This window comes from Penicillium hordei (genome assembly GCF_028827395.1).
Source record: "Penicillium hordei strain IBT 12815 chromosome Unknown utg000004l_segment0_segment0, whole genome shotgun sequence".
In the NCBI taxonomy this organism is placed as follows: domain Eukaryota; kingdom Fungi; phylum Ascomycota; class Eurotiomycetes; order Eurotiales; family Aspergillaceae; genus Penicillium; species Penicillium hordei.
The window spans coordinates 1,499,873-1,514,239 of NW_026623145.1; the positions used below are offsets into that span (position 1 = coordinate 1,499,873).

The window sequence follows — 14,367 nt, forward strand, 5'->3', positions numbered from 1 at the left end:
AGGATAAAGGGCAAAGGAAATTGTCTTAGGCTAATCGATGACTGTTGTCCAAGGCTTGCAGATTACTAGGTCATATTGCAACACCTGGCAAGTCGAGGTAAACGGATGGTCGAGCATTCACTATCCTATCAAGGTCTCCCATACCGGAAGGCCACCTCTGACCCTGCCACATTTATTACTCGCATCCGGAGATGCTCCACGACATTGGGTCCTGTTTGAATTTATTTATTGCACGGGCACCTTTTGCCCGGTGTTGAGATTCTTGCTCTTCGGACTCTCAGAACATCGCGAGGTTTGCCCAGTTCATCGCATCCAGTACGCATAGCAGCTGAGTTATGTGGCCGGGTTCAGAATCCTATCCAACCCACGTGCCAGCTAAGAATACCTCACGCAAGGAATTGGCAGTACGCTCAGCACCAGCAATCATACGAACAACAAGTAATTTTGTGGCATGCAGCAGTATGAGTCGTTAAAGGTATTTTCATAGCCGGAAAAGGGATAATATGTAACTATAGCAAGTGAGTGGCATGAGAGTGTGAGAATTTCTTAGACAAGCATTAATAATGTAGGGTCGCTTAGATAGTGGTACTTCTCCATTAGACTCAGTTTGGGCAAATACTGTCTTTGATTTATGTCAACGTATACGACCTCGGGAATTTATTAGAAACTATGGTTGGCCTAGTAGCGTAGGAGTTAATGCGTCGCACTGTACGGAGTATGTTTGATTCGACATAAGAAAAACAGATACACATACTAACTTTCCTTCCAGCGTATTCGTTAGTTTTCCCGCCCTAGCATACAAGACATCTATGTTGTATATTCAAAATAACTGCTTAGAAAAAACAGGGGGACCTTACCTGCATGTAGGTATTGAATATAGTGGAACTAGCTTTGATACGAAGAGATAATATTTTAAGCGTTTTTAATTTGTTTCTATGTTGTATACTTACTGTTTAGTCTAAAGCTGTTTGATATTTTGATTTCAGTCACCGTCAGACGTAGAGATACTTTAGGGGATGTCCCTTGGAGAGATGCGAGCCCCTATAGACAGGAAGTCCCTCCAGAAGCTTTCCTGGAGTCTGGCTGCAGGTTCGATCGGATCTCCAGGGCATTCAAAGGATTGGACAATTCATCATTGGGCTGTCATTGGTGGCACGGAATATTCCCATGACATCCACGACATCCACGACATCCACACTTTACTACGATTCCCGGATGGCTACCCAATATATACACAATCCAATTGTGTTCCTCTTTTCGAGTAGATCTGAGTCAGGGGAATTTTAAAATGGCGGTGTTGGACATGAAGCTGATTGCTGCCACGCGGGGTGGAGAAACCTGCATTCAACCTGTTGATCGCTTCTGACAGGACGTAGGTAAGGGGACAACTCAGGGCTTCCAAGGTTGTTATTCGAAAGGGGAAAATAGTGTTGGACTAATCAGAATCAAATAAAATGGATTTAATGTGAAACCCAGCCACCATGAAATAAAAAGAAAGTCTTGGGTGGATTAAGGCGATTGGTAGGAAATCGGGTGGTTGGGTATACGGAGGGAGAGGCTGGGAGACGCTGTGTAGCTAACAAACTCCTCTCGACTTCTCTCATTCTTCTTTATTCTTCGTCTACATTCCGATAATTTTTTGACGTCTCGAGAATTTGAGATCTTTGTTTACTCGTGATCTCCCAAGATCTCTCGAGTATACGGGTGAGACAAGACTACCGAGAAACACCATTCCGGTCCGAAATCCCACGCTCTCCGTGTCGAGTAATTTCACCACTGAATTTTGGCAAGCGTTGCCTCGCCATTTCTTTGCGATGCGGTCTTTGTCCGTCCTGCCGGTGCTCTCGACACTTGCCCTACTTCTCAACTACTCGCTCCACACAGCCGCAACCCCGCTCGCACTGGAAGCAAACGTCCTCGAAGGAAATAAGCTTGAAAAGCGCTGTGCAAACCCTTGTGGTTACAATGACTGGCTTTGCTGCGAGACCGGTCAAACGTGCACTACCAACAGTGCCCAAGAGGCCGTCTGTGCAAATGGCAGTGGCAGTGGCAGCGGTGGAGACTATCAATATTACACGACCACTTACGTGCTCACCAATACCGACCTAACGACGGTTACTTCTGTGTGGAGCAGCCAGATTGCTACAGCTACAAGCACGGGAACGTGCAGAGTCGACCTTGGCGAGACAAAGTGCGGCTCGACTTGTTGCGAGGCTGCGCAAGAATGTTCGGAGGGCCAATGTGTCGCTGAGAGCTCTTCGGTTGTTGTAACTGCCACAGAAACAGGAGGAGGATCAGCAGCCACGCCTGGCGTCAGGGGGACGACCAATGGGGCAACCACCGTAACAGCAACCTCGGCCCCAACCACCACGGAGGGATTCACAGCACCGGTTGGAACGGACGGGGCAGATTTGATCGGGGCCCAGGCCGAAAGCAGCGGCGGACTGAGTGGTGGTGCCATCGCAGGAATTGTCATCGGCAGTATTGTCGGTGCGTTCTTGTTGCTACTCCTCTGCGCCTGCATCTGCTTTAAAGGCGTTTTGGATGGCCTGCTTGCAGCACTCGGCATCGGCAAGAAGCGCCGCAGACAGGATACAACCTATATCGAAGAGCGTCATTCTCACCATTCGCATGGCAGTCGGCCTCCCCCTCCCCCTCCTGCTGGCCGACGGACATGGTTCGGAACCAGACCAGCCGCGGGAGGCAGTGAGGTTAGTGAAAAGAAAGACTCCAAATGGGGGTTGGGCACAATTGCCATCATCCTCGGTGCTCTTGCTCTGTGCTTGGGGTTGAAGAGAAAGAGAGATAGAGAGCACGATGACGACAAGACTGAGTCCTCCTACCCAAGTTCATACTACTACTATTCCGACTATTACTCAGGAACAGGCAGTACGTCTACCCCCAATGTAGCCCTAAAAACAAAAGACATTCACTGACCTCTTCTTCTTTCACAGGTAGCCGAAGTTCTGACAGACGAACTAGGGATACACGACGGTCACGACGATCGCGCACTCGCTCTGCCCGTCCATGATAACGTCTGACATGATGGAACTTTTCTCTTTTTTGCCTCGGTTTTTCAGTTGGAAGACCTCGGTTTGATTATGCATTTATGGCGCTTGATTTATGATGTGACTAATGTACCACCACGACCTGCACGATGATTCTTTTTGGTTTTTGATTTAGGACTGACGATATTCCTTTATTTTTTTTTCGATGTCGATATGAAAGATTTATGGCATATTACGATGTACATATAAAATTATCAGTACAAACTCGACATGATAACACGATTATTGAAGTTGGTTATTACTATCTAATAAGTATTGACATGATATAATGGTTCTCGGGCACCGGCATGAAATAACTATGAGCATGGGAAATTGCAATGCAGAAAGCAAGCAGCTTGCAGAAAACAATGTGCTCTGTTTGGATGGCCTGCAGATTTGACACAACACCAATCCAATAGGTCCGAGTCAAATAAGATGAAAAGAATAGAAAAGACTAAAGACAGAAAAGAAAAATAATTATAGAAATAGAATGAGTTCTCCGTACGGAGTCCTCCGTAGGTAAGACAATGCCCAAGACCAAAAAGACCACACAAAAGTTAGGGGAGGCACTTTAACTCCCCGCCTTCACTTCCGCCTTTTCCCTCCTCCACACTCCTCTCTATTCGAACTGTTCGCCCTGTTCTACCTATTCTAGCACTATTCTTGCAACTTGTTTTCGGTCATCAATGATTTCAGTCTCAGGATTAAACTCCTGACGTTATCAACCCTATTTCAACTTTATCCTAGCCCCCATTTTGCCGTCGCTTCGCCAGAGTTCCGATCCTTCGGAGTATTACGAGTCTCCGAAACGACTCATCACCCACCATGCTTCAAGCGCAGACCCAACACGTCTTCTCCCACCAACATCAATACCCCCAGGCTGATCCCTCGTGGATGCAGCATCAGCAACAACAACAGCACCACCAGGCTCAGCCGCACCCACACCAGTCGCAGCAGCAGCACGCTTCCCTGGTCGCCCAACAGCATGCTCAGGTGCAAGCTGCTGCTGCCGCAGCACAGCAACAACACTATGGCCGCATTGCCATGAGCGGCAACGGTGCTGGGAACCCTGCGCAGGGAGCCGGTGGCGCCGGCGGCATGGGTGGAGATGGTATGTCAAATGCGGTCTCCTCCATGGACGGTGGAATCAGTGAGGAGAATCGCAAGGTCTTCATTTGGGTCGCCGAGCTATTGGATCCAACTCGCAGGGAATCCGCTTTGATGGAACTGAGCAAGAAGCGGGAACAGGTCCCCGAATTGGCTCTGGTTATCTGGCACTCTTTCGGTATGGCTCCATTCCCAACGTGCGCTCAGCCCCATCTACAATAACTAACGGTCGGAAACTTGCAGGTGTCATGACTGCCCTCCTTCAAGAGATTATCTCGGTATATCCGCTCTTGAACCCTTCTCAGCTGACTGCTGCCGCGTCAAATCGAGTCTGCAATGCGCTGGCGCTTTTGCAATGCGTCGCCTCCCACAATGAGACCCGCACTCTCTTCTTGAACGGTGAGTAATATATCTACCATGACCCCATGCAGAATCGCTTGCTAATTTCCCTTCGGTTAGCCCATATCCCTCTTTTCCTCTACCCCTTCCTCAATACCACCTCCAAGTCTCGTCCCTTCGAATATCTCCGACTAACATCGCTGGGCGTCATCGGCGCATTGGTGAAGAATGACTCCTCTGACGTGATCAACTTCCTCCTAACTACAGAGATCATCCCTCTTTGCCTTCGTATTATGGAGACGGGATCGGAGCTGAGCAAAACTGTTGCTATCTTTATCGTACAGAAAATTCTTCTTGATGATATTGGCTTGGGCTACATTTGCGCGACATATGAAAGATTCTATGCCGTGGGCACTGTCCTGAGCAACATGGTCACTCAGTTGGTAGAGCAACAGACTGTCCGCCTTCTCAAGCATGTTGTGCGCTGCTTCCTTCGGTGAGTCCTCATGCCATCTCCCTCTCCATGAGCATCTCTAACAGCATGATACAGCCTCAGTGACAACAGCCGGGCCCGAGAGGCCTTGCGGCAATGTCTTCCCGAACCTCTCCGGGACGCCACATTCTCCTCCGTCCTCCGCGACGATGCAGCTACCAAGCGCTGCCTGGCTCAACTCCTTATCAACTTGTCCGACACCGTCTCGGATGGAGCCCCGACAGCCATGTAACATACGAAAAGCATCTGTTTCTTTCTCCCAAGATATTCTACCTTATGATATGCATGCGAAAGGCTTCTGGCGATTAACGGACACAAGGCGCAAAATTGTGGTTGAAGAACCGGATCCAGCGTGTGAGGTATGTCATTCGATTGAGGGCATCGGATCCAATTTTTTTTTTTCTCTTCATTCCTGGTTGTTTCTCTCTTTGCCGCATTTATATTGGGTTTCTTGAGGGTTCGGTGATCTGCGTTGGGGGGATGTTTAATGTATTCTTGTCCCTTTCTTCTTCTTTCTTCTTTTCTTCTTCTTTTCTTCTTTTCTTCTTTTTTTTTATCTTTGATTTGCATTTTGCTTGTGGGAAATATGCTTTCTTCTCTGATTGTGATTGATTTTCATTTTCGACAGAAGTCTTCTGTCGCGTGGCGCGAATTCTGGTTGGCGCTGTCGTCTGTGTGCATTTTCTCCTCGTCTTTGACGACCCCAACTGCTCTGTGTGAGATAGACCTTTGAAAGCGAGAGATATCCAAAGATCCAGGCGTCTGCTTTGTTTTTTGTTTTTTGTTTTCTCGGGTTTTCCTTTTGTATATCCGACTTTATTCTCAAAAGCATGAATGTACTTGTCTCCGATTCATGAATACAAGAATATTCCGCTTATGCGGCCTTGTAATGTCTTTTTAGAATCTTTTGAGATATCTTTTGAGGTGTATACGAAGGTATACTTTGGGTAAGAGACTTTTCTATGTATAACATTTGATTCGGTCTTCTATTGTTTGCATAATCTCATTGTATAATTTTCTTTAATAATTAAGATTACATCTATATGACCGACAAGCTCAATTTTCTCTTCACCTTCGCACTTCTCCCTTTGTTAATTCGACGAACGCACATGCTCACGTGACACGGCCCTTGACGCGCCGCCTTACTGATCGTCTTGCCTCACGACACGAAAAAAAGCCCAGACTCAACCTTCATATCTCTTACGCTCTTTTTCAATTTTCACACTCGAATTTCTCATTTCGAAGTTGGATACTCTCTGGCTTTTATCTCCACCCAAATTTCATTCCGCTGGACCTCCTCATTGGACACCTCTGAGAAAACCGGCCTTAACGGTTGTCCCACCGTGATGGGATCGCGAAAGCGCACCCACTCCGAGGTCGCCCCGGCGGCCGAGCAACAAGCACCAGAAGAACCTGGCCTGCTCTCACAGCTGAGGAGCAACTGGGCATTTGCAAGCCTCATGCAATATATTGCCATCTTTGGCCAGGTCATGAAGATTGACGAGGAGTTTGGGATTGAGGTATGTCCATGAGCATCGTCTGGGATGAGATCAAATGCTGCGCTTCGTGTCGCCTTGATGAGAGGACACACACACCAGCGCATCTCACTTGATTGAATTATTGCTAATATCTTTTGCCCCACGCTAGGACCTAGAAGTCGAATGCCTGAAACCCGAGCCCTCTCACAAACTACTGGAGATTGGATTGTGTCTCCTCAAGTGGATTTCGTCGCACCGCGGTCTTACGTACGTTTACTGGAACACGTATTTTTGCTATTCTAAAAGCGGTTTTACTGACACTACTGTGTTGCAGCTTCGACAACTTCGATGAGTACACCCGACGCCAGTACAATGCGAAAGCACCCAACACCACCAATCCCTTCGGTCACGAGGAAGAACCAAACAAGTTCTTGCATTTCGATGTTTTCACCAAGATCCGCGTCCTCCACCAGCTGACGGTATGGACATTCTGGAACGCGGACCGCATTCGCGACAAGATGCCCGAAAAGAAGGAGACCGAGCAGACAGAATGGGTAAGCTAGCTCTCGCATAGCTTTGACTGCTGATTATCGGATGCTAACCGTCCCCAGCGTATTGAAGAGTTTGGCTGGGACCGCGAGGGGCGTTCATACTATGTGCTAGATGACAACCGCCTTTACCGTCGCACCGACCCTCCTCCACCTCCCCCTGTCCAGCGCCCTAAGAAGAAGGCAAAGAGCCGGTCTTCTCGAGTATCAAGAACGTCAAAGCGTACCTCTACAGCAGCGGCGGAAGAAGGTTCCGACGAAGATAGCAAGGATACCAACGATGCAAGTGCCGTTGCGGCCTTTGCTGAAGATCCCTTCAAGTGGGAGTGTGTAGCTGTCACACTCGAGGAATACCAGGCTTTCTTGGAGACACTCCAGAAAACCAAGGACGCAGATGAGAAATACCTACGCGATAGCATCGTTGAGCATGTCCTGCCTATCCTCGAAAAGGCAGAGGAAGCGCAGCAGCGCAAGCGCCAGAAGCGTGAAAAGGAGCTTCTTAATCTGCAGCTTGTCGCAGGTGCTAAGAGGTCCAGTCGACTTGCTGCCAAGGAAGAAAAAGAACGGCAGGATCGAGATGCTGCTGAAGCCGCCCAGAAGCGTGAAAACGACCTGGCTGAGGCTCGTAAGGAGCAGGCGAGGCAAAGTCAGCTTGAAGAAGACCGACAGTCGCGCACAATGACTCGCGAGCAACGCATCAGAGACCGTGAACAGAAGCGACTACTACATGAGGCGGAGCTGGAAAGGATTGCAGAAGAACAGGAAAGAATCGATAGGGGTGAAAGCAGGGTGTCTGCCCGAAACCTCCAGGCTAACCTGGAGAAATCCCAGAAGAACCTGGCAGGGCTTACCCAAGATGATCAGTGGGTCTTTGATTGCTCTGGCTGTGGAGTGTATGGCGAGAACTTGGTGAGTCTCAGTATCCAAACACATCCCAGCCCTAATCTAACATTTTCCTCAGGATGACGGAAGTCACAGTGTAGCCTGTGAAAAATGCAATGTTTGGCAGCATAGCAAGTGTCTTGGTATCTCACAGGAAGCGGCTGAAAAGGAAGACTTCCACTTTGTCTGTCGAGACTGCAAGCGAAAAGAAGAAGATGCCAACAGACCAAAACTCCCACCTCTCAAGTTCCGAGTCAGCGCTTCTGCATCTCCTTCAGCTGCTCCTCCAGCGAGTAAGAAGCAGAAGTTGGAGGATGACGAGGATCAAGCTCCGCCCTCACCTGTGAAGAAAACACATCTGGCTTTGTCTAATATTCAAAACGAACCCTCAACAACACAACCTATTTTACACTCGTCCACTGTTGGTCATGGCAACTTCTATCCTCCCCCATCCCCCCAGCGCCGGGTCCGTCACACAGATCATACTCCCCTTCCATCTTCAAGCCCTCCTCGTGCACCATTTTCTCCGCCAAAGGGCATGAATGGCTTACTGCATGCTACTATGGAACAGCACCCGCGGCCATCTTCCTCTCAGCATTCTTTGCCGCCTATGCAACAAGCTCCTCACCTTCCCCCAATTGGATCATTCCCTGTGCGGCCCTCTTCCTCGCATTCTGCTCAATCCCCTGTTCAAAATCAACCATCTATGCCACCTACACAGGGCAATCCTGATGTTGGCCCTATTGCGGGCTTCCCGCCCGTTGGTCCAAGCCATGCACCGTCTCCGTGGAGTTCTTTCGAGACTCCGCGTCCGCAGTCAGGCCATGCAGTCACGCCGTCGATGTCTAACCACTACCCGTCCTTCTCTGCCGCAACGCCCAACGGCATCCACTCTTCGCCTCCTCAAAGTTCTCACGGCATGGCTATGTCGGGGATTAGCCCAACCAAGCAGTCACCTCGTCCGCTTACTGGCAGTGGCTTGGCAGGTGCACCAGTCCTGCCCCCCATCCGCAGACTGGAGCCGAGCCCGAAGCTCATGGGCCGTAGCTCTCCAGATGCTCCGATCCCCCCGCCTGTCAAATGCATGACCCCTGAGCAGGAGGAACGGCGACAGAGAGAGAATGCTTCAATGTTACACCAGGCTCACCACTACCAGGGCAATGGCCAGCATCTGATGTCATCGCCATCGCTGAATCGCATTCCTCCCTTGGCCTCTGGGCCCATGTCTCAGTACCCTGATCCTGTTCCTTCGCCTCAGCGCGAAACCAATGGCCAAAACCAATGAATTTCTAGTGCAATGGTGTGAACAGCATGTGTGTTTTTCTCTTCAAATACCCTATCCTATCTATTGACCCCTTTTTTGAATTTGCAAACATCTGATCGCCGCTGTGGATACATCCCGAAATCACTATCGGAATCCAAGCCCACAACTTGTGCTGCAGTGAATTTTGAGCAGGTGTGATCAGTGCTTTCGCACCGTTTTTCGACATCTGTTTTAGCTTCTGCATAACATTGGACAAGTGGGTCGGTGTGCACTCAATGTGCGCAAATAGTATCCATCCGGGTATGTTTTTCCAGGTGATCCTCCGGAGTCATTCTCTTTGAGACGACATGTCATAGATCGAACCTCAAAATCTGCCAGGTGAAGCCCTTTTGGCCTGACAGACGCTCATGTTTTTTTGTTCTTTCTTCGCCTTTCCCGAAAGTTCTGCTATTGCAGACCAACCTTGTTGAAGTACCGTGTTTTGATAATGAGTTTCCCCTTTGCCGTCGGTGTCAGGGCTCTGTCTCGTGGGAACATTTCTTCGATTCTCTTTGGAGCTGCTTGAAATTGTGATGGGCTGGCGTTTTGAATCGTTTTCTTTGTTTCTTCTCCTGTTTTACAATGCATCAAGATGGATGGGGGCTCGAATGGCGTTTTCAGATGGTCTGGCCCTGGGCGCCATTGTTTTGGTGGGCGAGGACATGTGTATTCTAGTAGACAATGATATTTGATTTCAATCTTGAACTACTCGATGGTTAATGGGGTTAAGATAGAAGGGTAGATGGGAAAGATTTGGGACATGGTTGAGATGTACATTCTAGATCTATATATTTGCAGGCCCCTGTCCAAGTAGTAGAACAACATATACAAAGCAGTAATGCCAGTGGTTGTGGTCTAACTTATTATACCCCATTTCAGTCGATTGAACAAAACACTTTACCACCTATTTCCTTTACAAGATGGCTGCATATCCATCCCATCCTCCATCTAAATGAACGTGGTAGTCAACACAGAAGTATTATGCCCCGGTCCAAATCGAAATTAACCAATACGTCGATCGACATATATCCCTGGGTACAAATGCAATGCCCAAACGCAGTTCTGTCCAGCTGAACAGTCAACAGCCAACAGCCAACAGCGCGTGCTGACATACCGAGCTGCATACTACCTACATCCCTGTATGCCAGACACCAACGCGGCTCGCAGCATTCGAACCCTTTCTTCCTATCTGTCTCTCAATCATATTATGCCATTTCTTTATTAATTGTCTCATCTATTGAAGGGATCGGCTAAAATAATAATATAAAAAAAGGAGAAACAGAAAAGCAAAAGGACGTCTTCTCGCTCCCCGTCATAATGTCCCACTCCGCAAGTGTATTAGTGGATTAGTGTGGTAGTGAGTGGTATTAGGTAGATTCCCGATGAGCTAGGTCAAAAGTTCACGATACTACTCTGTCGTACCACTTCAGACAAATCACCGATGCGCTAAAAAAAAAAGCGATTCAACCCTACTCTGTCGGGTTTAGCATGCGGCGCAGTCAACTTACATACGAGCGACTATCCCGGACGTTAATTGGAGGCGATCGATGTAGATCATACACTAACTTGCATAGCGTTAGCTGCATGCTCATCTCCCCCTATCTCACGGCAATTGCGGAAGACGAGTGGGGAGATCGGAACCCCAATTAGGAAGTCGGAATAGATAACCAGTCTGCCATCTGTCATGTTGCTGTCATAGTTCCACATTTAGGAGGCGCTTGGGCAGGTATATTAGATTTACTCTACGAGAAATTAATGATAAATGATGCAAATAGAATAAAATCCCATAAAAACAATATACATCCTTCACAATTTCGGCCGTATAGTTTGGGCCGCAATCCCCGCAAGATCCGCTCCATCCGGAGGCCGAAGTCCGAATGCGGAGGTTAAAGTGAACTCTGGGATGGAAATGTCATCCCCCCCCCTCCATATATTTACCATGGTTTCTCTCCCGAACAAGATCAGATCTAGGGATTACATATGTACGATCCAAGGGTATATATGGTATATATCCTACGAAGTAGCCGAATGGAAGATATGGTACGGAGTGACCGTGAATCCAAATCCCGGTCATATTGATTGGATGTCTTAGCGTAGACATGTACGAGTTTGCCCAACAGTTAGTAGTCGGGAGCCGGGATCCACAGGCCCGTGTAGTAATTGGAGGGCAATGATTAGCTATTAAAATGAAGCTCAACGATCCAACTAAAAACGTTCCTCCGGACTACTCCACATGGACCCTCCGTAGCTCTCGTATGCTCTAGAATAAGCTTAGGGCAATTGAACTAGTACATTGAACATACTAGGTTCACACGGCAGACACGATCATCTCCACTTATGCAGCTCATATCTCAGAAATGTATGGGAAAATACAAGTGGAGTCCCAGAGCCTGGCCGGCCACTCGTGGGGTCCTCCCGGCTCCCACGCTTTTGGCGGACTGCGACTGTTATACACATTATTTAATATATTATAGCTATGGAGATGCGGGAAACTGGTAGAGGGTTATGGGTCTAGGAATATAGACGTTCATGACTATGAAATATGACGTGGGAAGGGAAAGTCTAGGAGTTTCCCGTCTTTGGGAAGTATTTGTCAAGTCAATTTTTAGTCTCAGACACGGGTGGCGATTGGCGACTATTCATCCATTAAGCTCTAAGCTAATCCTGACAAGAAAGGAAAGACAATTGCATTTTGGGGGGATCCCTTTGAAGTGCCGAGAACTCCACCGTATGCGATCAGGTACAATATCTACGGAGTACAATATACATACGAGAGATCATAAATCAAGCATAGACACTATGCCAAGCACTGGTCACTGCTTCAAGACCCAACTCTCTGCATCTTTAGCCGAGAATCACCTAGTTCTATCCTCAATCCAGAGGAAACCAACCCCGTTCTACAAATTGAAGATCGTCCCGTTTCCATTTGGATATCGACCAGGATGTTTCGCGAGGCAGCCATTAATTTCCCTTGGCACGTATACGACTTCTCGTATCCTGTGTTGGTTTTGTGCCGTTTCTCGGAAACCCCAAAGGTACCCAACTCAGTCCGGACATAGCCGAAATGCCGCGTAGCTGATCCACTTACTCCCGTATAGTGCACCGATATCCGCGAAGGTGGAGTACCTAGGTAATAAACTACGCTACAACATAGGTAATCAAGGCGCCGTTGGATGTAACGGAAAGAGTGACTATCACATACGCGCGAAAACTTTAGTCTCCGTCTCCCTTCTTGCCCTTGCCTCGCCTGCCCTCGCCTGCCCTCGCCTGGCCTTGCCTTGCCCGGCCTTGCCCTCTCGAACCTATCCCCACCGATCTCCGATTCGTTCGAGTCATGGAATTGAACTTCCAGTGAACCCTAAAGCTCTGACCTACCGTTATTTGAACGAATGAAGTAATCCCCCTCGTCGATCTTCATATCGAGACAACGTACATTGTAAGGTTGGAGAGGGTCCGGAGATAAGTAAAATCCGCCGATCTCTGAGCAGGTGACTGAAAGCCAAGTTGACAAGGGTTAGACTGTGTGGAGTGCTTCCTAGATTGGTATGGTCTCGGGTACATATATGTAGGGTTCAGTACCCCGTAGGCTATAGTATATTGGATTAGTACTGGCTCGGGATTTGCTTCAACCGATGGCGTCTGGCCATTAGGTTGTAATTGTTGATTTCGGGTAATTCTAAGGCTGGGAAACTGTATATTGGCCATGGAGAATAAGAAAAAAAAAAAAGAAAAGAAAAGAAAAGAAAACAGAATGTCGGACCCGAGAATCCATCTTTGACAGGTCTCTTTGCCCTCACATTTGACTATTAGGGTGTAATTATTGATTCCAGGTAATTCCGAGGGTGAAAAACTGTGTATTGACCATGGAGAAGAGAGTGAAGAGAACTCAGAGCCCGAGAATCCAAATCTAGTATCTCCAACATCTCCCTCTCTCATATCTCGTGGTTCACACTCCCTGTAGGAAACCCGGCTCCATCATGACCAATCTTGGATAATACGTGCTAATATCAGTCTATACTACTCCGTAGTTAATTAATAATAAGGAACATGAGCAGCACTTCGCGCTTCGGAGATTACGGCCTCCGAAGAATGAGTCGTCGGGTGTTAAAAGTCATGATAGGCAAATCGCATATATCAACTTTCCACATCTGAGGGGTTGAGAGGAAAGTCTATTCCCCAAATTATCCATACGAAGATCGACGTCCGTTACTGGCACTATGCAAAGCTAGTGAGAATCAGCAAAAGAAAAAGAAAAAGAAAAAGGAAAGAGAGAGAGAGGGAAGAGAGAGGGAAAGAAACGAAGACATGTGTATTCAATGTCTGCGGTAAAGGATAAACGTGATAACTTAACTTGTTCTTTATATCCCGTATATTAACCACAACAGGTTAAGTGCAACAGCACGAAAATGGCGCAAGGACAAAAGATAGACATTTACAGAGTAAGAAGTACGCCAGCTCATAGACTAAATTTACATAAATTTGGCGCCCGTGCGCCAGTTTGGCATATTCTGGCACATAAACTGTCAACGATGTCAGTCTTTGAACCAATCGAGAGGAAATCCAACTGTTGGTTGAGAGCACCGATTTATTATGGCTGAGGCCTGCAGGTTATTGCAGGCAGTTCATTCTCCTTTTTGAGTATCAAGCGCATTAGACCCTGGTAAATACCAACTGACAAATGAAATCTAGCCGCTTTTCCAAGGTCGTACAGGAGATTCCTCGTGGCGGTCTGGGAATTGGGAACACAAGATCTGATCTCACCATGTCAGTTCGTCGCTTGACTACAGTTCCAGGGGGGTTTTTTTTCCTAGTGGATAGGGTTTGATAAGATAGAGTTCGGCTTTATGGGACGGGACTCGAAGACTACAACAAACGTCGAATGGCGATCCACCCTTCGCGCGTGATTTATGGTTCGCCAATTCCGTACTTTCTGTTCTTCGCTCTTCGTTCTTCGTTAATCCCGGCGAGATCTAAGGCCGGCATAACATCTCCCCGCCCTTCTCCCCGATGGGCCTGATCACAAGCCATGGACTATGAATTCGAGTGGATGCACTTGCAATGGAGTTGGATGAACCTCTTGAACAAGATGGCGTTCGTGGCGATGATCGAAAGCAGCTAGGCTCGAAATTAAATACACAGATTTAAACATTCTTTCACAGTCGTCTATTCT

The 14,367-nt window shown here is 47.8% G+C and overlaps 3 protein-coding genes across 3 annotated transcripts; all 3 read left to right on the forward strand.

The window, feature by feature from the left end:
* Window positions 1–1,814: 1,814 nt before the first annotated feature.
* On the forward strand, window positions 1,815–3,031 carry N7537_007850 (uncharacterized protein; the record flags this gene model as incomplete). The annotated part of the gene is made up of 2 exons (XM_056898905.1): window positions 1,815–2,889; window positions 2,955–3,031. The coding sequence occupies 2 exons, from the start codon at window positions 1,815–1,817 to the stop codon at window positions 3,029–3,031; spliced, it is 1,152 nt and encodes a 383-aa protein (XP_056750981.1).
* An 841-nt stretch (window positions 3,032–3,872) lies between these two features.
* Window positions 3,873–5,218, forward strand: N7537_007851 (Rcd1-like cell differentiation family protein; the record flags this gene model as incomplete). Its single annotated transcript, XM_056898906.1, has 4 exons — window positions 3,873–4,332; window positions 4,398–4,553; window positions 4,614–4,989; window positions 5,044–5,218. The coding sequence occupies 4 exons, from the start codon at window positions 3,873–3,875 to the stop codon at window positions 5,216–5,218; spliced, it is 1,167 nt and encodes a 388-aa protein (XP_056750982.1).
* Window positions 5,219–6,332: 1,114 nt separating this feature from the next.
* Window positions 6,333–9,179, forward strand: N7537_007852 (putative PHD finger domain protein; the record flags this gene model as incomplete). The annotated part of the gene is made up of 5 exons (XM_056898907.1): window positions 6,333–6,506; window positions 6,634–6,731; window positions 6,799–7,018; window positions 7,076–7,921; window positions 7,974–9,179. The coding sequence occupies 5 exons, from the start codon at window positions 6,333–6,335 to the stop codon at window positions 9,177–9,179; spliced, it is 2,544 nt and encodes an 847-aa protein (XP_056750983.1).
* Between the last annotated feature and the right edge of the window lie 5,188 nt (window positions 9,180–14,367).